Source organism: Lissotriton helveticus, chromosome 4_1 (genome assembly GCF_964261635.1).
Source record: "Lissotriton helveticus chromosome 4_1, aLisHel1.1, whole genome shotgun sequence".
Lineage (NCBI taxonomy): Eukaryota > Metazoa > Chordata > Amphibia > Caudata > Salamandridae > Lissotriton > Lissotriton helveticus.
In genome coordinates, this window is record NC_136063.1 from 2,128,935,335 (window position 1) to 2,128,962,762 (window position 27,428).

At 45.3% G+C, this 27,428-nt stretch overlaps 1 protein-coding gene across 1 annotated transcript in view; it reads left to right on the plus strand.

Moving 5' to 3' along the window:
• Window positions 1-27,428, plus strand: part of ATRX (ATRX chromatin remodeler) — a 1,815,989-nt gene that overhangs the window by 1,381,484 nt on the left and 407,077 nt on the right. Inside the window, exon 30 of the mRNA XM_078688830.1 lies at window positions 9,972-10,080. Coding sequence (XP_078544956.1) covers window positions 9,972-10,080 — 109 coding nt within the window. The remainder of the gene's footprint in view (window positions 1-9,971; window positions 10,081-27,428) is intronic.

Sequence of the window (27,428 nt, forward strand, 5' to 3'; positions counted from 1 at the left end):
ATCAGCTCTTGGGATATGGTGACCATCTGTCTTGGTGACAGAGTTGAGCCCTCTATACTCCACATAGAAGATCATTTCTTTTTTCCCACCCTGTGGATAAGGTTTGGGGACTAGAACCACTGGGCTGACCCAGGGGCTCTCCGAGGGTTCAATAACCCCCAACTCCTGAATCTTGCTGACTTCAGCTCTGATGCTTTCCTTGACTTGATCAGACTGTTGATAGATCTTATTTTTGACAAGTACACTGGCCCTATTGTCCACATCATGGGTACACCATGTGTCTGACCAGGAGTTAAGGAAAAGAGCTTAGCATACTGCTGCAAGACTTGATTGCAGTCAGCCTGCTGTTGGGCAGAGATGGTGTCATCCATCCACTGACCCATCTTTGGGGCTGTAAGAGAGGAGGTTAGGGAGAGGTTCACTCTCTGCTGATCCTCATCAGTCACCATCAGCATGGTGATGTCAGCCCTGTCATGGAAAAGCTTAAGGTGGTGCAAATGGATCACTTTTTGGGGGGTCCTACTTGTGCCCAGGTCAACCAAGTAGGTGACCTCACTTTTCTTTTCAAAGATGGATTAAGGGCCACTTCATTTGTCCTGGTGAGAACTTGGTGCCACAGGCTCCAAACCTGACACCTTTTGCCCTGGTTTGAACCCCACCAGTGCAGCTTTTTGGTCATACCAGTACTTCTGGAGCTCCTGGCTGGCCTCAAGATTCTTGGAAGCTTTTTCCATGTACTCTGCCATTCTAGACCTTAGGCCTGGTATATATTCCACAATGCCTTGTTAATGTTTTTGGAGAGGCTTCTCCCACCCCTCTTTTGTTAGACAGAGTGGTCTCCTAACAGGATGGCCAAACAGAAGTTCAAAGGGGGAAACCCTACTCCCTTCCTAGGCACTTCTCTGTAGGCGAAAAGCAAGCATGGTAAGAGGACATCCCATCTCCTTTTGAGCTTTTCAGGGAGTTCCATAATCATGCCTTTCAATGTCTTGTTAAATCGTTCAACAAGACCTTTTTGTTTGTGTGTGATGGTGATAGTAAACTTGTACTGCACTCCACACTCTTTCCACATATGGTTTAGGCAAGCAGACATGAAGTTTGACCCTCTGTCTGACACCAACACCGTAGCAAATCCTACCCTGATGAAGACACCAATGAGGGCCTTGGCTACTGCAGGGGCTGTTGTAGTCCTAAGGGGAATTGAACTGCCTCAGGATACCTAGTGGCATGATCCACTACCACTAGTATAAACGTGTTTCCTGATGCTGTGGGAGGTTGGAGTAGGCCCACTATGCCCACATCTACCCTTTCAAAGGGAACCCCAACCACTGGTAGTGGAATTGAGGGGGCCCTTGATTGTCCACCTATTTTGCCACTGACTTGACAGATGACACAGGAGCTGACAAAACTCTTTACCTTCTGAGACATCTGGGACCAGTAAAAGTGGCTAGCAAGCCTTTCCCAAGTTTGGGTTTGGCCTAGATGCCCAGCTAGGAGGATGTCATGAGCCAAAGTGAGTAAGAGCCCCCTGTTTTTCTGAGGCACTACCACTCTCCTAGTTGCTCCAGGGTTGGGGTCTCTGGCCTCCGTGTACAGTAGTCCCTCCTCCCTTGAGGCTCTGTAGGCACCACTGACATCTCCCTTTTCATGTGCAGCAGCTTGCTGCTTCAGGCTTTCAAGAGTTGGACAGGTCTGCTGTCCAAGGCACAGCTTTTCCCTAGTGCGTCCCCGTGGACTTATGAGCTCAACCTGGTATGGGTGAAGTTCCACGGGCTCAGTTCCTTCTGGGGTTTCCAAGTCCTCTCCCTGAGGAGAGAGGTCCTGATTGTTTAGCTGTTCAGAAGCTGGTTTCCCAGCCTTCTTACCTTTCCTCATGGAAGGTTGGACCATTCTTTCAGGCTCCAACACTTCCTTTTCACCCTGCTTTCGGCTCTGTGCTCCTGTCTTGACCCACACAATCTCAGGGATGTTCAGCATTGCTGCATGTGTTTATAATTCTACTTTAGCCCACGCTGAGGTCTCCAGGACCTTTCTAAGCAGACAGGCAGCTGGTAGCTTTGGAGAGACCACTACTACACCCCTCCCCCCCCCAGTCCAATTGTTAGCAACCAACTTACTCAAGCTAATCTCCCCCCCACCCCCCTCCCTCAAACTCCCGGGAAACAAAGGAATGGAACAAAAAGATCACTGCTCTGAACTGTACACCAACATTGGTGGACTCAACAATATCGCTTGGAATCACACTGGATAAGAACCTTAACATGCAAGCTCACATCAACCTGATGGCTACAAATGCTTGCTTTCACCTCAGCTATCTCAGAAAAATAAAGCCATTCATCGAAAACCCGGACATCATAACTGCAGTCCAGTCCTTAGTCATATCAAGGCTGAAGTACGGATGTACTACCTTCTCAGGGCTTCCCAAAATCTCAACCGCCCCTCTAAAAGCCTGTCTCCACGCCGCAGCAAGACTCATAACAGGATCTAGGAAATTTGACCACATATCGCCACACCTAAAGGCACTTAACTGGCTACCTTATGAAGCTCGCATTTACTTAAAGATGGCATGCATCACTCACAAGGCATCACTCCACAACACCCCCCAATACCTAGCTCAGAAACTTATCTTTTCTGGAGGAACCAGATGTGAGAAGTTGGCCTGATATATGATGTTCATTAGTTCTAGTGACCACCTTGTATCAGTCCAAGCAACCCTTATGGTGATTGGTTGTAAGTCAACCTTATAGACCAGTTATCCTAATGGTAGCGTGGACAAAGCAGTCTTAGGCTAAACTCTTTTGGCATGTGAAGCCGGCTGTATTACCATATGTAACCCCTTGAACACCAAGTGAAAGGACACCACACAGGATATATATTCAAAATATATATGTATTTATTACTACAAACAGTCCCCTGAACTCTTTATGAGCACAAGAGCAAACACCTTAAAACAATACAATTGATAAGTATACAAAGTTGCACAATTATGGATAGGCCCTGGTGGACCCTAACACCATATACTAAAGAAGTGGTATAAGTACCACAAGTCGAAAGGAAGTAAGGCCTAGGGCCTGGGGGATCGCTGGGGCTGTGCTGTACTAATGCCAGTTAGAAACTAGGAGGCCCACGGGATCTGGTTTGCAGTGCGCAAAGTTAGACGCAATCTACATTGGAGTCAATGGATGCGTAAAAGTTAAAAAGGTAAAGGTAGAAAGTCTTCCGGTCAGTCTAGAACCTAACCCTTTGGAATCTGCTCGGGGGCACCGGAGTGCCAGCGTTACCTCACCCACAGGAAGCGGGTGCAGTGGTGCCAAAGTGTGGCGGGATTCTGCAGGAGTTCAGATGGGGCCTTGAAGTGTTGATGCTGCAGGCGACCTGATGTGAAGAGTTCCGGTGGATCCAAGGGAGGATCTGAGGTGATGAAGACCTGAAAGCAGAGGGGACAATGTTCAAAGTCACTAGCCAGTGACCGGCGTGGAACCAGGAAGGAACCAGGCGTTGTCGGGTGCCAACAGGTGAAGTCGTGAAGCTTGTCTCTTCAGCAGCGAGGACTAGGCGACGAGGACGACGACCAGGAATCACTCACGAGCTGTCCCACGTAGGCTCTAGTTGATGGCGGAGTCGGCTTCTTGATCAGAGCAAAAAGGCCTTGGCTAAAGCAAGTCACGCAGGAAACAAAGAAGGCTTCTCACTCTAACCCGCAAGGTCAGAGAGGTTACTGCTTTTGGGAGCAGTAAGAGCCAGTCTGGAGCAACCAGACCAGCGGTGTAAATGTCGTTTGGTCGCCAAGATGGCCACTAGCCAACGGACTATTAACCGGTTAGGCGTGTTGAGTGGAACAAAGCAAAAGGGCCCCACGCAGATCTTGTGAGAGCTGGAGGGCTGGTCCTTGGTGCAAATGTAGCTCGGTGGTGGGGCTTCTCAAGACCCCAAGCACAGCGGTGAGGGTGCCTCAGGTGCTGCGCAGTCAGCTTCTCGTGGACTTTTCAAGAGGTCTGGTCCCACGTCTCAGGTCGCCTCCACTCGTCTCAGCTTTGCAGGGACTGTGGATCGGACTGTTAGATGTCTGGGAGTCTGGTTCTTGTCAGGCTCTGGGCTCGGGCTCCGGCGGGAGGCGGCGGCAAAGCAAGTCGTTGATCGCTGGATGGTACCTGTGTTCACAGGGTGGCCACTCCTTGGCCACAAGGGAGATACTTCAGTCTTCTGAGCAGCAGAACGTCGAAGGTCCAAAGTTTCTTCTTGTGTAGTCGAATTTCAGGGTAATCTGCAGTCTTGGGACTCAGATCCTACTTTTAAACCAATTCTCGGGGCTGGACTACCTACTAGGTCCCTCCTATGGGTGGGACCGGGAAGGGGGTTGGTTACACCCCCTTTCCTTTGTCCAGTTTCGCGCCAGAGCTGGGGCTGGAGTGCCCCAGCACCGGTTTGAACTGGCCTATGCACGGGGACACTTTGTGTGCCCCGGGCATGTCTGATTCTATTCAGCCCTACCTAACCAGATACATAAAATCCTGTCTGGGGTGGTGCTAGCACCTCCCAAGGCAGGAAACCCTTTGTCCAAACCTCCCTCGCTGGAAGGACTCCCAGCAGCAGGAGGTCAGACTTGTGTCTGGTGGCAGCATACATTTTGTGATGCTGAGGCTCCGTTTAACTTTAACCGGGGTTCAGGTTCTGTACATGTCGTGTCCCTCTAGAAGGGTGGAATGCTACCCCCGTCGCCAGAATTGTAGATGGGGTAGTATTCCAATTCGTATGACACCTTACTCGACATGTTTTGATAATGTCAAACCAGAGTTAGCATTTAACCGCGAGGTTCATAATGCACCTAAGAGTATATGGTATGATGCTATCAGGAAACAGCTAAAGGATATTGTTCCAAAGGCTGCAGACAGGCTCCGCTCGTGCTAGAGCACCATCTCACACATAACCAAGCACTCTGCCTCCAGGATCGATAAGGCCTGCAATAGGAGTGACTTATAGGTTACTGTGTGTCCTTGTATATATTTGATATAGAGATACTATACCTAAAGCAAAGGGTGATTACACCACCTTCCCCCAGCTGAGTGATCAGCCAGTTGTGTCAAATAGTATGGCCAGGCCAGGGGTGGCACAATACGTGCTGCAGCCCCTGGTAGGCCTTGAATGCACCTATGCCCTGGGTACCTAGGGTACACTGTACAGGGGCCCACAAGGGATCCATGATCCAATTGGTAATGTACCTAGGGTACATGCAGTCCATTTTAAAGAGAGAGCAGATAGCCTGGGTTCCTGAATAGCAGGATCCCAGGCCAACTAAGTCAAAAACCAGCTAAACACTAGGCAAAAATTTCGGGGCAACCATAGTCCGGTATCCACCTTCCTACACCAGACACTCCAGGAGTGCAGACAATCTACTCCTGAAACCCTCGCGGTTCAACAAGACTAAAACGTCCAACAGAGCATTTTTGGGAGCGGCGCCAAGAATCTGGAACTCGCTTCCGCCATCCATCAGAAAAATTGTCCCGATACCTCTCTTTAAAAAGGAAGCAAAACTATTCTTGATGAGAAAATTCCTCCCTTAAATCAGCACAATCACCACACCAGCTCACAACCTCAAACTTGACTACACTCTCAGTCTACTGACATTTAGAAGCCAAGACTCGCACAGTCTCGAATTTACTTTTATCGCTCAGAATTACTCTCTTTGCCGCTTTTTCCCTGAACTAGGTTATGCTTTGTTGACCACCTTAAATGATATGGGTTTTGTTTGTTATGCCACGTGTTTACTATATGTGCTACCCAATATTTTGCTCACTATGTAAAGCGCTCTGATACCCTACCTTGGGTCTGGTTTGCGCTATAGAAAACTCAAAAAAATAAATAAATAAACCATAGCCATGGCATGGTTATCAGTAACACTGTCAGTGGCGTTGGTGACTGGGTAACATTTCCCAATCCGGTATTGCTCTGGGGAAACCAGTGCAACTCTCACCGTAGTGACACTGGCACCTGCATCGCCCAGGGCCTCCTTTCTCGTCCCATTGATTCAGGGGTATTGCAAATACTTCTTTAAGTTGGCTGGCCACACAGCTAAAGTGGCAAACTCGTCGTCCCTCCCCTGTGACTAGAACTGCTTCAGTGTGAACCCTGATTTGCTCTGGGCACACTGTTGATCCCACCTGGCATGTGACTACTCCAGTAGTAGCTGTAGGAGGACTAGGGGGTCTTCTTGCTAGGGCAATTAGCATCTCCAGTTAAGTGTCCCAACTTCTTACAGTTGAAACACCAGGCCTTTAGGGGATCAAAGTTCTTCCATTTCCATCTATTATTGGACTGGGAAGAGTTTTGGGACCCACCCCACTGAGCTGGTTTTTGGGTCCCTCTTGAAGACTCAAGCTTTTTATCTTTGGGGTTCTCACTCCTCTGGGGTGGTTTTATAACCCCTTTCTTTAGGTCACCCCGAGTGGCTGTTTTTGTTGCAGTAGTCTTGACCCAATATCTCTTCCCCTTTTGAAAGCTACGTACAATTCATATTGAACTGAGGACACAATGTTAGTCACCAGCAGCCTTTGGTCTCATTTGTGGAGTCTACATCCTCCTACAGGGATGTTTTGTGACATTGCTCTTTGCTGATATCACAACATTGATATATAAATCTGGCTACCTTGTATTGCCCTAAAGAAGCCCTTGTGAATGGTGTTTGCTTTTTTTTCCACATGCATACATACAACTTTTGAAAAATAAGACTAGCAACAAAAACTAAGGTTGTCTAAAGACTGAACTTTGTATTTACTGTAATCTGTTGTGTGTTGACTCTCATCAGCCTTTTCTCTTTAATAATATTTTTATACAAACAAAGTTGGTCTGAGTTCAGTCTTTGAGTGTGTGACATAATTTGCTGATTGAGTGGGTACAACAAATGCTTAACACTACCCTCTGATAAAGCCTTACTACCACAAATAGAGAGTAAGGTGCTATCTACTTTTACCTCTGCCTACCTTTGGGGTTCCACTGGACTCGGTGCACGCTATACCTCGTTTTGGATATTGGATACACTGCAGGCTCACAAAAAATGTTTCCTTACCTAACCCACAGAATTCTTTCGTTTTTTGATAACTAAAAGTGAGAAGGTTACATCATCGCATATCAGGTCATTTTGAGCACTGTTAGTACGTTATGTGTTTGAGAAATACCTCATGTGAAATAACATGCATTGAACAATAAGGGTGCAAAAGCTCATGCCTTTTTCATGTCAGTTTTGCTTTTTAAATATTATTTTTTTTAAGATAGGAGAACCTACACAACAGCTAGCTTCCTCAAATGATGTCATAAGTAACACCTTTACAAAGCTACAATGAGGTTCAATATAGGACAGAGCATCAGTGGCGGCTGGTGACCTTTGAAAGTGGTAGGGCGTAAAAGTTGGTATAGCACCAACTGAGAACCAAGAAGGAACTTATATCAAAAGTTACTGATGAAAGTGCTCAGTATCAAAGGGGTACGGAATGCATTTCCAAGCGCAGTAACTTCAGGGAATGTTATGTACTTAAGAAAATTTTCATCAAAATCTTAATATCTGCCAGTCACTCTCCTGGAAGGTGGGTTCCCGGTCGTTTTTAACACTGTATTAACGTTTCATTATATAAATATTTTGTTACAACTTAAAAAAATAAAATATATACAGTTTTATTGTGTTACAAAAGCATTATAACATCACATTAATCAGATAATCTAATGAGAATGTATCGGCTCCATCAACAATATTGACAAACAATAGTGCAATTACTTAATGCTGTATCAAGACCGACTGTCCGGGCTTATTTCAAAACATAACCGGTAAATAACACCAGTTCAGAAATTTCACATGCTCCTTATTTGCCCGAACCCACAAGCAAAGGTATGGTAATACGATACTACTACTTTCCTGTAAAAGGAAAGGGTCGTATTGCTCCTGTTCCAGCTTTACCATCTATTTTTCACTTTAGCGAAGCCCCGTGAAGCTGCCCGACAAACAGAGGCACTATCAGCAATAAGCCACTCATTCTATACACACGGGAGTCGAATAAACCGTCTAGTGATGTTTTGTTATTCCAAAGCAGTTAAATCCCAACGCATTCACTGGGGCAGAGACGTGATACAGAATTTTACAGCTGGCAAGCACATTTGAAATAAAGGCGCAAATTAAAGGTATTAGCATCGCATTGCCTTGTCACTTTTCTTTACATCACAGATGCCCACACATTTTAATTTCTCTCCTGCTCCAAGCAAAATTACTGATCAAATAAAAAATATACATGGGTGTTTGCACAAACCCTTAAACATTTATTTCTATAGACAATGCACTTCGTTTTAAAATATCGACAAGTGTATATTTCTAATTGGACAACCGATGGGAATAACAACATTATTAGCATTGTTAATACTCTTCACTTGCTAGATTCGTTAAACACATTGTGTGTTTCCAGTTTCGAAAAGCTTGGACAGTGCACGGCTGCGTAATTGCCTGATAAAAAAATCTCTACTTTTAAAAAAAGAAAGTGGTATTTTCGAACAAAATAAATACTATTACGGTCTTTACTCGAGTCTTAACAATTAGAAGATATGCTGGTTTAGTGTATAACGTACCATATATAACTCTTCAGAAGCAACAACTCTACTGACAACTTTAATACATCTCGCTGCACCTTACTGAACATGAATATGAATCACGTTACTGGCATTTGTAATAAAGAAAATAGAAGGGGTCCGTTTCAGCCAACAGATGGTCAGGGTGACTTATACGAGGGACCCCCATTTAATATTCGGCTCACCTTCTTCGCCGTTCTGTCGGTGAATGTTCATTCTTCTTGTCCCAGCTGCTTCTCGACGCTATGATCTGAGCACTTCATTTTTCTTGCATTTTTTCCCACAAAAGCGGAAAGCCTCCACAGAGAAGGCCTGCGCGTGGGAGCCAACGGCCATCCCGGGCCAAAGTAGAGACCCCGAGGAAGAGTCAGAAGGGGCCAACAACCTCTACGCATCAGACGACTAGAATGGCAACCACCGCTGCGCACTGCATGCTGCAACACTGCACCCAGCCAGCCCATTCTGGTGCTGCTCGCTTACAGAGAGAGGCTCTCTCTGTAAGAGAGCAGTGCCAGGATTGGGGTGAGCAGGCAAACTCGCTGCTCATTTTTCAACCACTGGGGTCTGTGGTTTTGGGCAAACCCCTAGTCACCTAGTGCTTGATTTCTAAATGGCACTGTGCGCATGTTGGGTTCCTGGCTGTGGAAAGGGAGCCGGCCAAACCCAACATGCGCAGTATTGTCTCACTCTGCTCAGTCTTTTTTCAGTAGTGCAGGCCCGCCTGATGCGACTCTGGTTCACGTGACGGTGACGTGACACCGCTGCTCAACAAAACGCGCCACTTTAAATAAATTATTAATACAATTTCAACATTGAAAGTTGAAATTGTATTAATAATTTAAAGCGTTAGTGGGGCAACGCCCCACTGCTGATACGGACAAACCGCCACTGCAGAGCATAATGTTTTTTGTAGCTTCAAGCAACAATATTTTGAATGTTTTAAATTACAACCTCAAAGGAGCTGTGAAAAGTTCAAGAATAAAGATAAATTGATGACCACAAAAGTAGCTACTAGTAACTTATATTGTTATCAAAAACAATCTATCAAAATGTGTTTGAAGTAAAGCTTTTTGGAGTTGAGGGTCAGATATTTGGGAAGGGATTAGTAATTCAGTGGTATTATGGCATTATAGCATACAGCATGTACCCAATTTTCCTAAAACTCTGAATTATTTGTACTAAACACCCTCCATTTTATATATATATATATATATATGTAGCTTGTGCATCTAGCATTGCAAGTTAGCTTTGTCTCAAACTGTTGAATGCGCTATGAAGTTGATTCAGAACATAATCTTGAATAATTTTGCAGTGCTTCTTCTGTAGAAGATGCTGAGAAGCAATAAAATACCTATTAAATGTTCTAGGTGAAGGAAAGTGGATGCGGAATATTGATTATTATCGCTTAGATGGTTCCACTTCAGCACAGACGAGGAAGAAATGGGCAGAAGACTTTAACGATGTAACAAACACTCGGTAGGTTCACTTTTAGATTTAAATATTGAAAGATACAATTTAATTATTTTATGTGCTGCTATATTCTGAGACTCTAGAGAATATAAAACCGGTCTACACCATTAATGTAAAGTTATGATGTAAAAAAGAAATGTATATTGCAACATTCCAGCACACTTGTGTTTAACATGTAGGACTTGTTCGCTCATTAAATGTCCAGTAATTTGGCTGTCTCTGAACCTTCCTTTCACCCTACCACAAGTGTACCTCTTTTAAAAAATGGTGGGACTATGTTTATTTCTTTACAATTGTTTTTGTGTAGAAAAAGATATGAGGTGATCTGTTTCATGAATTAGCAATGGATTGAACAGCAGCCTCTGATTCAAAATGGGATTGTTATATGCATTTGGGGGAAACTGGCTTGTTCTTCCCATGGAAGTAGTTCTGCAGAAGTGCAAACTGAAAATAAATTGTTGCAGTGTTCTTGCCCATCATCTACGTGATATAAACCAACATTTGTTTGGCCTTTGAAAATGCATCTGACATTATGATGCTATCAAAAATAGGTATTTGCAAGAAGACGTTGTTTGCGATTACATTATTGATCCTCAATTTGTTCAGGTCTTCTGCTTCCTGGGGAGGAAGATTCTTCCCGTACATTCTGTTCTTAAATAAAACTGACTCTTGCTCCTCTGTTTTGCTCTATTATAGATCTAAAGCTTTTCTTCTCCAGTATTACATCTTTCATAGATTCACATGCTTGTATCTTCCCCGTCGTCATGGTGGGAGTCTCACGGTAACAGAATGACCAAAGCAGTATCATAGAGAAAAAAAACTGCATAGAAAAGCCCATAGGGCCTGCATTATTTGGTAACCAGACCTCCTCATTGTTTGGTCCAAAAGTCAGCCAATCGGCATTACTGCCCTGACCTCACACTCCCCAGCAGAACCTTCCTGCCTCAGATTTCCAACCGCCTTCGTGTGAGGAAGGAGTCTCCCTGAGCTCTGCTCAGTTTGGTATTTTAAAACTGAACTTTTGGCCTTTTTCAACTGAATTTTTCTTCTGGATAAGGTATTGTCTATCATTTACTTTACCTTATAATGGCTGAGAGCTCTAAAAAGAGGCTTTTCAGACCTTGCAGATCCTGTGGAAAAGCTAGGCTTTTCTCTGAAGACCCTCACAAGGACTGCTTATACTGTCTTCATCCAAAGCATATTGCCAAGGATTGTAAATATTGTAGAGCCTTCTCTGCTAAAACTTTGAGGGACAGAGAGGCTCGTTTGCTGCTCTGGCTTCAAAAAAGGAAGGCCGCATCAGATTCAGATTCTGGTGAGGAGTCTAGTGCTCAAACACCAAAAAAGAAGAAGGCCTCACATTCTGAGGAGATGGTAGAGCCTAAAAAGTCTAAATCTAAGGGGAAGGGAGGCGTCTTCTCTACCTCAGACTCCTCTCAAGAAGTCGTCAGGTCAGAAGGTGGCATCTTCTGCTCCCGCGAACAGTTCCAGGATTTCTACTTAAAAATCTGAGGTAAAGACACCAGCCCCGTTGACAACTTCAGCGTCGACGACGACTATTTCGACGACGACAGCTGTGTCGACGACAGGAACTAAGTCAGTGTCGACGACGACTACGTCGACGAGTGTGACTATCCCGTCGACGAGAAAGCCGTCGACGACGGGGATTCCGTCGACGATGGCTTTGACGACGACACCGGCCCCGTCGACGATGGCTCCGACGACGACGGCTCCGTCGACGATGTTGAGTGTGATTTCGACGGTGAAGGCCTTTGAATCGCCAAAGTCAAAGACTTTAATCTCCATCCGTTCATATCAATCGTCGAGGGGATCGTCGACTATATGTAAGTCAGCGGAATTCACGTCGTGGACGCAAATTCTCCTCTGCCTCCGTCCAGCCTGGTGGAGCAAGACTCAGATGATGAGGGGTCATCTGGAGTGGCCTATAGTCCATCACAACTTAAAATAAAGAGCCAGGACACAGATGAGGAGGAAGTTTTTTCATTTAAAGAGCGGGCCCAGTCAAAGTCTTCAAGATATGAATCTTTCCAGGACACTGGTGACAATGGTGAGGAGGAAGAACAGTAGGAGGAAGCAAGAGAAGAGTCTGTCTCTATGCCTACATCTCTAGTATCTGACCTGAGGCTTATGATTAATGACTATTATCGTCGTTTTCCAGAGGCAAATGCGCCTCTGTCATCTACACCGGCTCCTGCACCACAAACTCCGAGGGCCCAGAATACACAGCCAACGAAGCCTCTACGTTCACCACCAGTGGTGACAACCAGAGATGACCTAACTGATACAGACGATGATGATCAGCCTGAGGAGGGTGAACTCACTCAGGATACTTCGGGAGGCCAGGAATGGAATGAGTATATTTTGCCGTCAGCCCCCTCGCCTATCCCGGCACCATCCACTTCTCCTCCTCAAGATATTGGAGGATTCCACGACATTATAGAGAAAGCAGCTAAAAGATTAGATTTAGAGATGGAGGTTCAAGAAACGGAATATTTCTTAAACGACTTCAAAGATGGCGCTAGGAAGACCTCTAGATCAATCCCAATCATCCAGCATATTTGGGATGAGGGTCTAAAAATTTTGAAGACGCCGGCTTCAATTGCAGTTTCGGTTCCTAGAATCGAAAAGAAATACAGAGCCCCAGAGTCTTCTCCGGCCTGCCTGATAGGACACCCTAAACCAGAGTCAGGGGTAACACAAGCGGCGCAAAGAAACTCCAAAAACCCAGTTTCTACTTCTGATACCGCCAGACAAGGAGGGAAGGAGAATGGACGGAGCTGGAAAGAGGTTTGCAGTGATGGCAGCCTCTACTATTAAAGTAGCCAACGCTATGGCTTTACTCAGCCGCTTTAACAGACAAATGTGGTCGGATTTGGCGCCCATTTTAGCTGCACTCCCGGAAGACAAGAAAGAAGAAGCAGCTGCTATCCTTTGTGATGGAGCGAAATCAGCTTCAGAATCTATTGATGTGGCAATGGATGTCTCAACCATGGCTTTTAGACAGATGGCAGGAGCAGTTTCCCTCCGGAGACAGGGTTGGTTGAAGGCGACCTCGTTCCGTCCGGAAGTGCAGGCGAAGATTGTCGACATGGCCTTCGATGGCGAAAATCTATTTGGCAAACTTGTGGATGAGGCCCTACAGGGCATTAAGTCGGATACAGATACAGCCAGAGCACTGGGATCCCTACAACAAGGAAGGTTTCAATCCTTTCGCAGGAGAGGTACGAGAGGCCAGTTCAATCAGCGGTCCAGTTATCAATCCAACAGATATCAACCCTACAACCAGCAGAGTTATAGGCAATACAATGCGGGTCAACAATATAGATCTTCAAACTCTTCCTTTCAGCAGCAGTCCAGAGGCAAGTCTTCCAACAGAGGAAAGAATCAGCAGTCTAATAGACGACAATGATTCCATGATGGTGCTCTCCACTCAGCAAGTTCCCGAAAACGACCACTATCTGTCTCTATTCTTCAGAAATTGGCTGTCCATAACATCGGACAGGTGGGTTTTGGACGTGATAACCAAAGGCCATACCCTAGAGTTTGTGCAAATACCACCAGATCACCCCCCGGTGGTCAAGCACTATCAACATGCACAAGAGTTGCAAAGGGAGGTCCTTTCATTACTACAAAAGGGGGCTATAGAGGAAGTATCGCGGAATCACAGAGGGAAAGGCTTTTATTCACATATCTTCCTCATCAAAAAGAAGCAAACAACAAAATGGAGACAGGTACTGGATTTGAGGGATCTAAATCAATATATGAAGAAAATTCCCTTTCGGATGCTCTCGCTGCAAGAGATCCTTCTTATGCTGAAGAAAAAGGACTTCATGGCTTCGTTGGATCTCATGGATGCATACTTCCATATACCAATCCATCGAAAGCACAGAAAGTATCTGAGATTTTTTGTGGAGCGTCACCATTTTCAAATCAAAGTGTTGCCATTTGTCCTCAAATCGGCCCGACGGTTTTTACGAAATGCATGGCCCCAGTGGCGGCCCACTTAAGGTTGAAGGGTCACTGCATTTACCCATATCTCGACGATTGGCTTGTGACAGGTGCATCCTTCAAGTAGGCCGAGACATCCCTACATCGCTGCATCAGACTGTTTCATCGGTTAGGCCTGAGGACCAACTTAGAGAAATCATTTCTGGCCCCAGCACAAGGCATTCAATTTTTAGGAGCATGGATATGCACACAGGAAGCAAAAGCATATCCTTCGGAGGAAAGGATCAGGAAAATTATAGGCCTAGCAACCTCTATGCAAGCAAAAAGGTTAATTTCTGTGAGGATATACAAATCCTTGTTGGGAATGATTTCATCTTGCATCCCACTGTTTCCAAACTGCCGTCTTCAGATGAGACCGTTACAGGAACAGCTAGACGAGCAGTGGGTTCAATCAAAAGGAACATTCGCAAATCGGTTCATCATATCTCATCGAATGAAGGTGGCCATGTCATGGTGGAAGATTCGGGAGAACTTGAACCAGGGTCTGTCTTTCGAACTCCAGAGCCACGAACATGTGATGACGTCAGACGCTTCGTTGCAAGGATGGGGTGCGCATCTTCAGGAGCTGAAAATCCAGGGGCTCTGGTCGGAATGGAAGCACAACTTCACATAAATATGTTGGAGCTCAAAGCGGTGTTTCTGGGGCTTCAAGCTTTTCTCCCCAGAATTCAGGGATCGTCAGTGTTTTATCTCCTCAAACAAGGGGGAACACGGTCCAAACAGCTTTCCATACTAGCGCAAAGGATTTGGAAATGGCTCATAAGGCACGACATCTCTATCCAGGTACAGCATATTCTGGGCATTCTCAATACGAGAGCAGATGTCTTAAGTCGCACGAAGAATGTTTTGCACGAGTGGGAGCTGAACGACACACAGCTATACAGAGTGTTTAAAAAATGGGGCACACCAATGTTAGATTTGTTCGCGACTCGGGACAACTCAAAGTGCGAGCAGTTTGCGTCCAGGTGCCCTCAACAAAGGTCAAAAGGAAATGCGTTTCATCTGAACTGGACGGGAATGTTCGCTTACGCGTTCCCACCATTTCCTTTGATATCAAGAGTCCTTCGCAAGATAAGATTGGAACCATGTCAGATAATTCTGGTAGCACCAGCTTGGCCGAGACAAGCATGGTTTTCAGACCTGCTACAACTTTCAAAGGCAACAAGTGGCAGTTCCCGATGTTCCAGAACTTCATATCAATGAACAACGGCCAGATTCTTCATCCAGACCTGACATCGCTAAAATTGTCCGCATGGAACCTCATGAGCGAGAATTCCAGGCCATGATCATACAACAGGATTGCAGGGATATATTAACGCAATCCAGGGCTCTGCCTACGAACAAAACTTTCACAGCGAAATGGACACGTTTCTGTCACTGGTGCGCTGGTAAAGATCTTCACCCGCTTACAGTACCACCTGAAGGTATTTTACCTTACTTGCTGTCATTATCAAAAGTGGGACTCTCTCATGCCTCAGTAAAGGTGCATTTGGCGGCAATATCAAGATTCAGGAGGACGCCGGGTGAGCCGTCTATTTGGTCTCACAGACTAATCAAGGAATTTGTCATGGGGCTCTTTAGAGCTTTTCCACCCATTCAACGGCCGCCAATACCATGGCAACTTAACACAGTTTTGATGCAACTGATGAGGCCGCCATTCGAGCCTATACACAAGGTAGACTTGCAATTTATCTCATGGAGGACAGCTCTGCTTCTATCACTCACCTCGGCAAGGAGAGTTAGCAAGATTCATGCCTTCTCAGTGGAAGAGCCTTTTCTCCAATTTCGAAGGGACAGAGTGATACTGAGGACAAACCCAAAATTTATACCCAAGGTTCCTACTTTGTTCCATCTTAATGAACCAATAATTTTGCCTACTTTTTTCAGCAATCCCTCTTCTGATGCAGAAAGGGCTCTGCATTCCTTAGATATTTCCAAGTGTTTAAAATTCTACATTGAGCGAACACAGACATTTCGAAAATGTCGCATTTGAGGGTCAGAGGAAAGGACTGCCTCTGTCAAGACTGAGTATTGCCAGATGGATATCGTCGGCAATCATTAAATGTCATGAAAAAGCTGGAAAGCCACTGCGTTCCAGAGTGAATGCTCACTCCACAAGAAAGATGGCGACATCTACGGCATTGTTTGCAGGAGTGTCTCTGCCGGACATCTGCAGCGCGTCAACGTGGAGAAGTGTGCATTCATTTACCAAGCACTACTGTCTGGACACTGCGTGGAAAGAGGACACAGCAGTGGGGCACGCTGTACTGAGACGTTCTGTTCCAATAAGGTATTCTTCACTCTGTATTGGTATTATGTACAGTATATATTTATATTTTAATATAGATGGTGTTTTAAGTATTTCTGTGAATAACGTATCATGTACTCTTCTACTGTTATTCTGTTTTATTATTATCTGCTCTGCGTATATTTAGATTGGATTTTAAAGGTATCTACGCAGCAGAACCATACTACACAGTTCTACCATGGAAACGCTCCAGGTTTTGGGTACTACTTGCTACTCTGATACAAGCATGTGAATCTATGAAAGATGTAATACTGGAGAAGGAATTAGTTACTTACCTGTACACCATAGTTCTCCAGTATTATCTTTCATAGATTAACATGCGCCCGCCCACCTCCCCGTTTCTCAGGTAGAACCTGCGATCTCTTTATTTATCCATGTCTCACACGTGGGGCTGGAAATCTGAGGCAGGAAGGTTCTGCTGGGGAGTGTGAGGTCAGGGCAGTAATGATGATTGGCTGACATTTGGACCAAACAATGAGGAGGTCTGGTTACAAAATAATACAGGCCCTATGGGCTTTTCTATGCAGTTTTTTCTTCTCTGATACTGCTTTGGTCATTCTGTTACCGTGAGACTCCCACCATGACGACGGGGAAGATACAAGCATGTGAATCTATGAAAGATAATACTGGAGAACTATAGTGAACAGGTAAGTAACTAATTCCTTCTGCTTTCATTTGATGACATTATAGCATGTGAACACAAATTAAGATATTTAACATAAGACGTTCTACATAAAATCAACCTTTTATGTGTTGTCTTGGCTGTTCATGTAGTGCAAACCTTTATAAGAATTCCTCAACCATCTGTTGTCTGATGCAATTTGTTACTGGTATTTGACTAATTATCCAGTACATTTTTAGGTCTCGCACCTGCGACGCATCGCGAAGCGATGTCGCAGCGAGACCTATAGTCGTGGAGTCTGCTTTCAAGGAGACAGGAGATGGGCACGTGCAGCATGCCGGAATCGGATCAGGTCGCGCGCGCGTTCTCCATCTCCTGTCTCCCTTGAAAGCCTCCAACACACTCACAGCCACAACCCCCCCCTGCTTTCGCGCACGCACACACGAGCGCACACACAGAGACACACGCACGCACACGAGCGCACACATACAGAGACACACACCACACACCACCGTCGCCCCCCCCGCCGCCACCCCCAGTACAGCTAAGCCACACTCACCGCATCGGCGCCACTCCGGACTTCTGCAGCCTTCGCGGGGCTCTCCCTCGGGCATGGGAGCCCCGCGTCACCACTGCTCCTCTGGGCCACCCACTCCGTGAGCGCGGGCTTCTTGCAGAAGACGGAACTCCCTCCCCACAACAGGCGTACATAAGGACCGCGCCGAAGCTGCTGCCTCTTAGGAAAGGGATGAACATTACATTGCAAAGCAGTAACCGTCCACAACCCAGCTACCCCTCCAGTCACTAGTTAACGTTATGCTTGTGTTTGACCAAGCACATCGCCCCGCGGCCTTTTCGCTAGGGTTGACGTTATAGGAATACAATGACCGTTTAAAAAAAAGAAAATCCACTAAGATCAATAATTGATTTAAGGAAAGTGGGAACGTTAAAGCTGCACCCGCTCGGAGGCGAAAGATCAACAGCATCAAGTGCACCACTTTTGCACAAACGAACGCACCGGTCGGTGCTTGCTGCGTTTGGACCAACTTGCTCACGTTTCGGGGTCACTTAGCTCTGTCCAGGCTGCCAGGCACAGTAGAGAGGCCGCACGGCAAGTGTAACTCAATGCTCAGCACAGACGAGTACCCGCTTCTGAAATATAACCCCTCGGTCACCAAGGTGCTTTAAAGAGAGGAAAGTCCGGCCTGCTTATAAACGAGAGTTCGTAAAAAAGCCACCCCCTGGGACCGGACTTTCAAGCACACACAGTACCAGGAAAAGTCCCGGCTTAGCCGTGATACAATGTCGTCGCTGTCACTGGGGAATGCACAGCGACTTTCCCCTTTGTACAAGAAGGAGCTCGATTCTACGCTGCGGCGGATGCAGAGAGATCTCCCACTAATCACTAAATCTGAGCTGAAGGCCACAGCGTAACAGCAAACAAACTGCAGGTCAGCCACCCGAGGCACCATGACTCTAGGTCACCCTAAGGCACTCGTGCCTCACTGGTATGTGCATTAGAAAAAAAAACACCAATGTCGCAATACTGGGAGAAATAATGCGTTCAATGAACTAACGTGGGTTGTCTGTGAAAGCACATAAGCCACATATAAGATCTAAAACAATTGTCTGAAACTCTTTTTTTTTTTTTTCAAGCCTGAAACTCTTTTACAACACTGTAGACTGAGTAAAAAGAGCAAAGGACACCAACATAAAAACCGACTTCCCCATACGTGCCCAGGACCAAAACAAATCAGTTTTAGGGTGAGCCAGGCACAGGGCCAAGATTGTCAATGCTGATGCAACTTGGCGACGTCCGAATCGGATAGCAAAACGTTTTATCATCACAAAGACAATACACGTCCTCCTATATGTAATGACTTCCTGTGCTCACCACACCCAACAAGAAGACAAGGTGAAGTCCAACATTAGTCAAGAAGTAAGTGATAAAGGATGGGTTCACAGAGAGAGAAAGAGAGAAGGCAGGGCAGATTGAGTTATTTTCCATTTTCTCTTAATTATTTACTCAAACGTTTGTTGATTTTTCGTTTCACCATAATGGAAAAGACAAAAGGAGAAACCTAGCTATTTATGGCCAACGAAAGGCAAGTAACCCCCATTTTACCTTGGTTTTTGTTGTCTATTATTTACATGCTTCCCTCTGGTCCAAGCTGGTCTGAGTCCTAGTGCTTATTTTTCACGGTGCTTACAAGCGTCACCCAGCCTGCGTAATCAATGCTACATTTATTCATGGAGCAACACAGGCGAGGGAGAAGATGTCACAAGGAACAGATAGCAAAACATCCCCCACAGGCTTTTAAGGCACTGTATGGACCCATGAGACAAACATTTGACTCGCCTAGTGCCTAGAAATAAAGTTTCAAAAGATATCAATAAATCAGACAGGCATTTAAGGTTTGACACCTCGTTTGTCTGCCTGTCTTTGGATCGCCGCTGTACACACTAACCTAGATGCTCCCATACCCCTCTGCCGTCATGATGTTGGATAGTTTGCAGTAGTTTCATCAAGCCCTCAGCAAGTCTTAAATACAGGGCTTTGCAATAACCTAGCCTTCAGCCTTGTAAAACTACTACTGCCATTTGCCACCCTTTCTCTGCAAGACCAGGTGTGTTTAAGGCTTGAAGCCTTTTTAGGTCTCGCACCTACGACGCATCGCGAAGCGATGTCGCAGCGAGACTTATAGTCGTCGAGTCTGCTTTCAAGGAGACCGGAGATGGGCACGTGCTGCATGCCGGAATCGGATCAGGTCGCGCGTGCGTTCACCATCTCCTGTCTCCCTTGAAAGCCTCATGCACTTCTCGCATGCAGTAACGTCCAACACACACAGCCACACACACACCCCTGCTTACGCTTCGCGCAGGCACACACACGAGTGCACACACAGAGAGACACAGGCACACACACGCACACACACACGAGCACACATACATGCACGCACACGCGCGCACACACACACACACACACACACGAGCGCACACACACAAGCGCACACAGACAGAGACACACACCACACACCCTGCCGCCGCCACCCCCAGTACAACTAAGCCCCACTCGCCGCATCGACGCCACTCCGGACTTCTGCAGCCTTCGCGGGCCCTACCTTGGGCATGAGAGCCCCGCGTCACCACTGCTCCTGTGGGCCAGCCACTCCGTGGGCGCAGGCTTCAGTAGACGGAAGTCCCGCCCCACAACAGGCGTGACGTTCCCGAACTTCCGGTTTCGGGATGTGCACGCTCACGGCTTGTTTTTTATACTGCTGGTTTGTAAGTCTGTTAAACTCTCCAAACACCTCTATCTGACGTTTTGTATGTAGACATTACTCCTCTAAGCATGCATTGCGCCTTTCTCGGCCCCTAGAGTTTCTGTTTCCCACACTTGTGCTTGCCTGCTTGTTTTTTTTTTTTTGCTGTTGCCAGTGCTTCTTTTATTCTGCAAAACAATGTGCTAATTCCCGTACGGTGGGTAGTTGACCGGAAATTATCCTTTGAAATGGAGCCCTTGCTCACGGCTGCTTGTTGTATACATTATATTAACTTATTACCATTCGTAAGGTGGTACCTTAAAAGAACAGGGCTGCTTCAGAGTACAGCAGAGTCTCAAGGAAGGGGGAGGAGGACTTGTATACAAAGAGTGCAGCAGGTCCATGTCCACAACTGCAAAGGACAAACGGCGATTGGAATGCCAGAGGGACTGCATGTCCCACTTTGCACATGGCCCCTGGAGGCGGCTCTCTGAATCCTGAACACCTGCAGCTAGCACTACACAACACATCCACAACCCCCGCTGCGTGGGACAAATGGCGCTTGGAATTCCAGAGGGACTGCAAGTCCCCATTTGCACAGGATCCCTGAAGGCGGCATTCTGAATCCAGAACACATGCAGCTAGCACTTCATAGCACATCCATGACTCCCGCTGCACGGGACAAATGCTGCTTGGAATTCCAAAGGGACTGCATGTCTCACTTTGCACAGGGCCCCTAGAGGCGGCTCTCTGAATCACCTGAGGCTAGCTTTACGTAGCGCTTCCATGACCCGCTGTGCAGGACGTGTGGGGACCGGGCCAATCTGCACACATCCAACTTGTAATGTGCTTGTCCCTTGACACACACAACCACACACACACAACCACACACACCCACAACCACACACACAACCACACACACAACCACACACACAACCACACACACAACCACACACGCAACCACACACAACCACACACGCAACCACACACGCAACCACACATGCAACCACACATGCAACTACACACACAACTACAACCACACAACTACAACCACACAACTACAACCACACAACTACAACCACACAACTACAACCACACAACTACACACAACCACACACACAACCACACACACAACCACACACACAACCACACACAACTACACACACAACCACACACATTTTATCATAAAAACACATACTTACAATATATGCTTATAACTGCAAAACTAGCAGTCTATATTATTGCCAACTTTGCATATTATGAGCAACAACTGACAGTTTGCAATTAATCTTTACACACCAATTCAAAGTTGAATTTTTTTTTTGCTGCAACGCATTGTCATACACAATGCCAATAACTCAAACTTTAATGCTGCGAGACCTATTGCATTGTAAAGGCTTGTTGTACATACTATGGGGAGCCCACGTGCTTTTTATTGGACCCACTTTATAGAACTCATAGCAGTTAGCTCCCCCTCCAAATTGTGTGCCAAACACCAGCCTTCTTTTAGTAAATTACTATTTTATACACTTCTAAAATTGTCTAACAATAATACAGTAGGTGCCCATCAGTCTGTATGGCATGTGAATTTGGTGGAAGATTCGTTCTTCACAAGATTCTCAACTCATTCCATCTCCAAATGGTCTAAGATTGACATGAATGTGTGTAATAGAGTATCACAAGGGCATAGTATTACTCCAAACTATTACAATACACACCTGTTAGACACTATCGTGGATGTGACAGTCTGATTTTTTCACAGTAAATTTCAACAGTCAAACATGTCAACATTTACCGAGTGATAAAAGGCCAATAAATACTAGGACACTGAGATTATGGTTCAATAAACACTAGAATCTGTATTTTCCCCAATTTAATTGGTAAACTTGCAATTGTCGTTAAATATGTCAATAATTAGTAAGCCCCAGCAAATTCATCATATGTGATAAATACCACCCTTGTGGCAAGGTTGCTCATAATCAAAGCCAAAGTCATTGTAAAAAATATGTGAAGCCTTTGACTGACAGCTGGATAAATACGTTATTATTAGCTGTTCTGAAAAAGACGCTGCTTAGCAACTTGTAACCAGTATCTTGTCCTTAAGAAGAAGACAACTCCACAGATGTTTCCAACATATTCAGTGTAGTGAGGATCAGATTAAGATTTTTCTGTAGTTCAACCTTTGACATACAGGGCCAACAAAATAACCAGAGGATACATGGCATTATTGCAAAGCAGATGATACAAACAACACCATTGTAGACCCATTGTACCCATTAAAGGTTTCTCTACCCAACTGCATTTCTCCCTGTCATGCGGTCCTTTTGAGGTCAGTGGTGCACCAATAAAGTACCCTTCCTTATTGAAGAAGAAGTGGATGATTTCCTTATTAAGACCTTATTTAAAATTGAGCAGGCTATCAGTTTCTATCAAAGTAAAAAATGCTGTGAAAATGTTCCACAGATAATATGATACCCAGTTAGAGTCAGAGTGGTGGCACAGTTAAAAAAAAAAAATTAAACTTTTATCTCAATACTTGATTTTCATAAGTAGAGCATGACTCCAGACTATCTTGTTACACAAAACAGAGGACCCTAGTCATTTAGGATCAAGTGAATGATAGACCCACACTAAATAGTATGTGTGTCCTTTGTCCAGCCGGACAGAACTTTATTTAGCTAGAATAATTTATATTGGTTCACATAATCAACATTTATACACAAGTGGGCACAACCTGTGACCCACAGAAGACAAGACAAAACAAAAATAAATTATGTAAGGGCGCACAAGGCGGTCTGCACTAGTAATTCAGTTCAACAGACTTGGATTCTTATTAGCAAACCATTGTAAAAGACGTTTGTGACTTTTATAACAAACATATGGTGCTTTTGGGTCGACGACGTTTCGATGCAGAGAGAAATGCAAGCATCATCATCAGGACAAAAAACATTGTGTCATGTTTGTCTTGAGAGCATAATAGCTAGGCCTCTATGACATTTTACATAATAACATGAAGTAATTAGTGGTAAAACAATTTTGGGAAAAAAGGGGGGAGACATATGGAGAAATTACGTTAGTAATTATAACTTGCCAGGTAACGTTTCAATTGTTTATGTCTTTACAAATGAGATCCTTATAAATCTGTGTGGTGACTCTTATTTACAGTGCCAATTCTCGTTTAAAGTGCCATGCGTGAATAAGAGGAAGAGTAGTGACATCATTAAAATAAACTTTTCGACGCAATATTATTCTAGCGCATAATATCCGCAGGCAATTGGACCCGTGGCATAGTAGAAAGGGTTTAAAACTTCGTGTGGCGCAGTGAGCTAGATCCGGCGCAGTAATTATAACTTGCCAGGTAACGTTTCAATTGTTTGTCTTTACAAATGAGATCCTTATAAATCTGTGTGGTGACTCTTATTTACAGTGCCAATTCTCGTTTAAAGTGCCATGCGTGAATAAGAGGAAGAGTAGTGACATCATTAAAATAAACTTTTCGACGCAATATTATTCTTGCGCAAAATATCCTCAGGCAATTGGACCCGTGGCATAGTAGAAAGTTTTTAAAAACTTTGTGCGGCGCAGTGAGCTAGATCCGGCGCAGTGATTTAAGTGCAAGGAGGAAGAGATATACCTTCGTGAGGGACGCGAATTGCACGGTGGGGGCGGGGGTACCGGTTCTGCACGATCGCAGGATATCACGGTTCTGTCAGGGTGAGAGACAAGGGGTATACGGTACTTAAATGGAATAGTACTATAGGCCATCCGTTAATAGTAGGAGTGAGCAATTACTTACAATCTCCGTCCTAGCCGGGTGGCGCGTCGCGTGATTGGGGGGCTGGAGGGAGAGAAGGAGGCGAGGGTTGGAGGGGTAAACACAAGCGTGGTGAAAATAACCCACGCGGGTAGAGCAGGACTTACATTTTAATGATTCAGGAGATCCTAGATTACCGGCACGGCGGAAGGTATCTCCGGCGGGCAGAGTCCTGAGGGGAAAGAAACCGGATCAGAGGCTGTTGGGGTCTAATTAGCGGCACAGAATCGCGCTAGGGGTGGGAATAACTTACTGGATATGGTCTTGCTCGTTGGCAGGACAATGGGGTTCTGGCGGTGATCGCTACCGAGGGGTGGGTGGGGCATACTATTTGAGAGCATGCAGGTAAAAACCGAGGTAGGACTTGGTTGAAGTAAGGGGAATGCGGCGGCCATCTTGGAGTGGGGCTCGTAGAAGCCGGGGGAAGGGGGGATTAGTGACTGGTAAAAATTGGTGTAAATGACTGATTTAGTTACAAACAACAATTACATATATACAAGAAATACATTATGGCGAAATTAACCAGGAGGAATTATTCATTGCGGAGGATGTTTGCTAACTTAAGAAACAATCATCACAATAATAAAGTCCAGTCTTCGACCCTGTTCAGGCCTTTACGTATACTATCAGTTCTCAGTATCCAATGTAGTTCCACTTTGTTCAGAATTTGAGCAATGTCCGCTCCACGTGGTGGGGCTTTTATTTGTGTCACCACAGTCCAAGTAAAGTCATTCTCTGTGTGATTTTTTTCTTTGAAATGTTCCACCAAAGGCGCGTTGGCAGTTTGGCAGCGGATCCTACTTCTGTGTTGTCCTATCCGTAGTTTAATCTTCTGGCTGGTTTGTCCTATGTATATCATCATGCATGGACAGAAGATGGCATAAACTACATTTGCAGAATTACAATTTGCGAAATATTGTCTTTCATATTTAATTGTGCCAAAAGAGAAAGTTTTACCCTCAATTGTTGAGTCACAGGAAACACATTGGCCACATTTGCCGTGACCCTTGAGAGCAGGCAAGTTCCATATATCATTGAGAGTGGTTCTAGCATCTAATTGTGGAAGCGAGGCACAAACCAAATGATCTTTTATGTTCTTTGCCCTTTTGAAGGCAAACAGAGGACGTTCTAAATTCATAACTCCAGCATTCAATACTGGCCAATGTTTCATGACACTTTTCTTAATCGCATTAGATGCAGGAGAAAATGTGGTCACGCATGTGATTCTATCTTGATTATTCTTAGTCCGGGGTTCAAGTAAGGTCTCCCTAGGACAATACCATGCCCTCTTTAACGAGCGGCGAACTAGTTTTCGTGGGTAGCCTCTTTGTCTGAGTTTGGCGCTCAGTGTCTTTGCCTCTGTAAAATAATCTTGTTTAAAGTAGCAATTTCTACGGATGCGTAGAAACTGTGAATATGGTAATGAATCTCTGAGAGCACGGGGGTGGTGGCTGTGATAATTCAGCAGAGTGTTGCGTTCTGTGGGCTTGCGGTGTAGACTTGTCGTTAAGCGACCTTCAGTGTGTTTTATCTCTATATCAAGGAAAGGTATGGATTCCTTGCTACTAGACATAGTGTATTTTAAACCACCGCTGTTGTTGTTAAGCCAGTGGATGAATTGGTTTAGAGAGGTCTCTGAGTCAGTCCATAGCATGAAAATGTCATCAATATACCTTTTCCACAGGGCAATGCCACTGTGGAAAGGGTTTGATGCATCCAGGATGTTTAAGTTCTTACTTGAACCCCGGACTAAGTATAATCAAGATAGAATCACATGCGTGACCACATTTTCTCCTGCATCTAATGCGATTAAGAAAAGTGTCCTGAAACATTGGCCAGTATTGAATGCTGGAGTTATGAATTTAGAACGTCCTCTGTTTGCCTTCAAAAGGGCAAAGAACATAAAAGATCATTTGGTTTGTGCCTCGCTTCCACAATTAGATGCTAGAACCACTCTCAATGATATATGGAACTTGCCTGCTCTCAAGGGTCACGGCAAATGTGGCCAATGTGTTTCCTGTGACTCAACAATTGAGGGTAAAACTTTCTCTTTTGGCACAATTAAATATGAAAGACAATATTTCACAAATTGTAATTCTGCAAATGTAGTTTATGCCATCTTCTGTCCATGCATGATGATATACATAGGACAAACCAGCCAGAAGATTAAACTACGGATAGGACAACACAGAAGTAGAATCCGCTGCCAAACTGCCAACGCGCCTTTGATGGAACATTTCAAAGAAAAAAATCACACAGAGAATTACTTTACTTGGACTGTGGTGACACAAATAAAAGCCCCACCACGTGGAGCGGACATTGCTCAAATTCTGAACAAAGTGGAACTACATTGGATACTGAGAACTGATAGTATACGTAAAGGCCTGAACAGGGTCGAAGACTGGACTTCATTATTGTGATGATTGTTTCTTAAGTTAGCAAACATCCTCCGCAATGAATAATTCCTCCTGGTTAATTTCGCCATAATGCATTTCTTGTATATATGTAATTGTTGTTTGTAACTAAATCAGTCACTTGCACCAATTCTCACCAGTCACTAATCCCCCCTTACCCCGGCTTCCACGAGCCCCACTCCAAGATGGCCGCCGCATTCCCCTTACTTCAACCAAGTCCTACCTCGGTTTTTACCTGCATGCTCTCAAATAGTATGCCCCACCCACCCCTAGGTAGCGATCACCGCCAGAACCCCATTGTCCTGCCAACGAGCAAGACCATATCCAGTAAGTAATTCCCACCCCTAGCGCAATTCTGTGCCGCTAATTAGACCCCAACAGCCTCTGATCCGGTTTCTTTCCCCTCAGGACTCTGCCCGCCGGAGATACCTTCCGCCGTGCCGGTAATCTAGGATCTCCTGAATCATTAAAATGTAAGTCCTGCTCTACCCGCGTGGGTTATTTTCACCACGCTTGTGTTAACCCCTCCATCCCTCGCCTCCTTCTCTCCCTCCAGCCCCCCAATCACGCGACGCGCCACCCGGCTAGGACGGAGATTGTAAGTAATTGCTCACTCCTACTATTAACGGATGGCCTATAGTACTATTCCATTTAAGTACCGTATACCCCTTGTCTCTCACCCTGACAGAACCGTGATATCCTGCGATCGTGCAGAACCGGTACCCCCGCCCCCACCGTGCAATTCGCGTCCCTCACGAAGGTATATCTCTTACTCCTTGCACTTAAATCACTGCGCCGGATCTAGCTCACTGCGCCGCACGAAGTTTTTAAAAACGTTCTACTATGCCACCGGTCCAATTGCCTGAGGATATTTTGCGCAAGAATAATATTGCGTCAAAGTTTA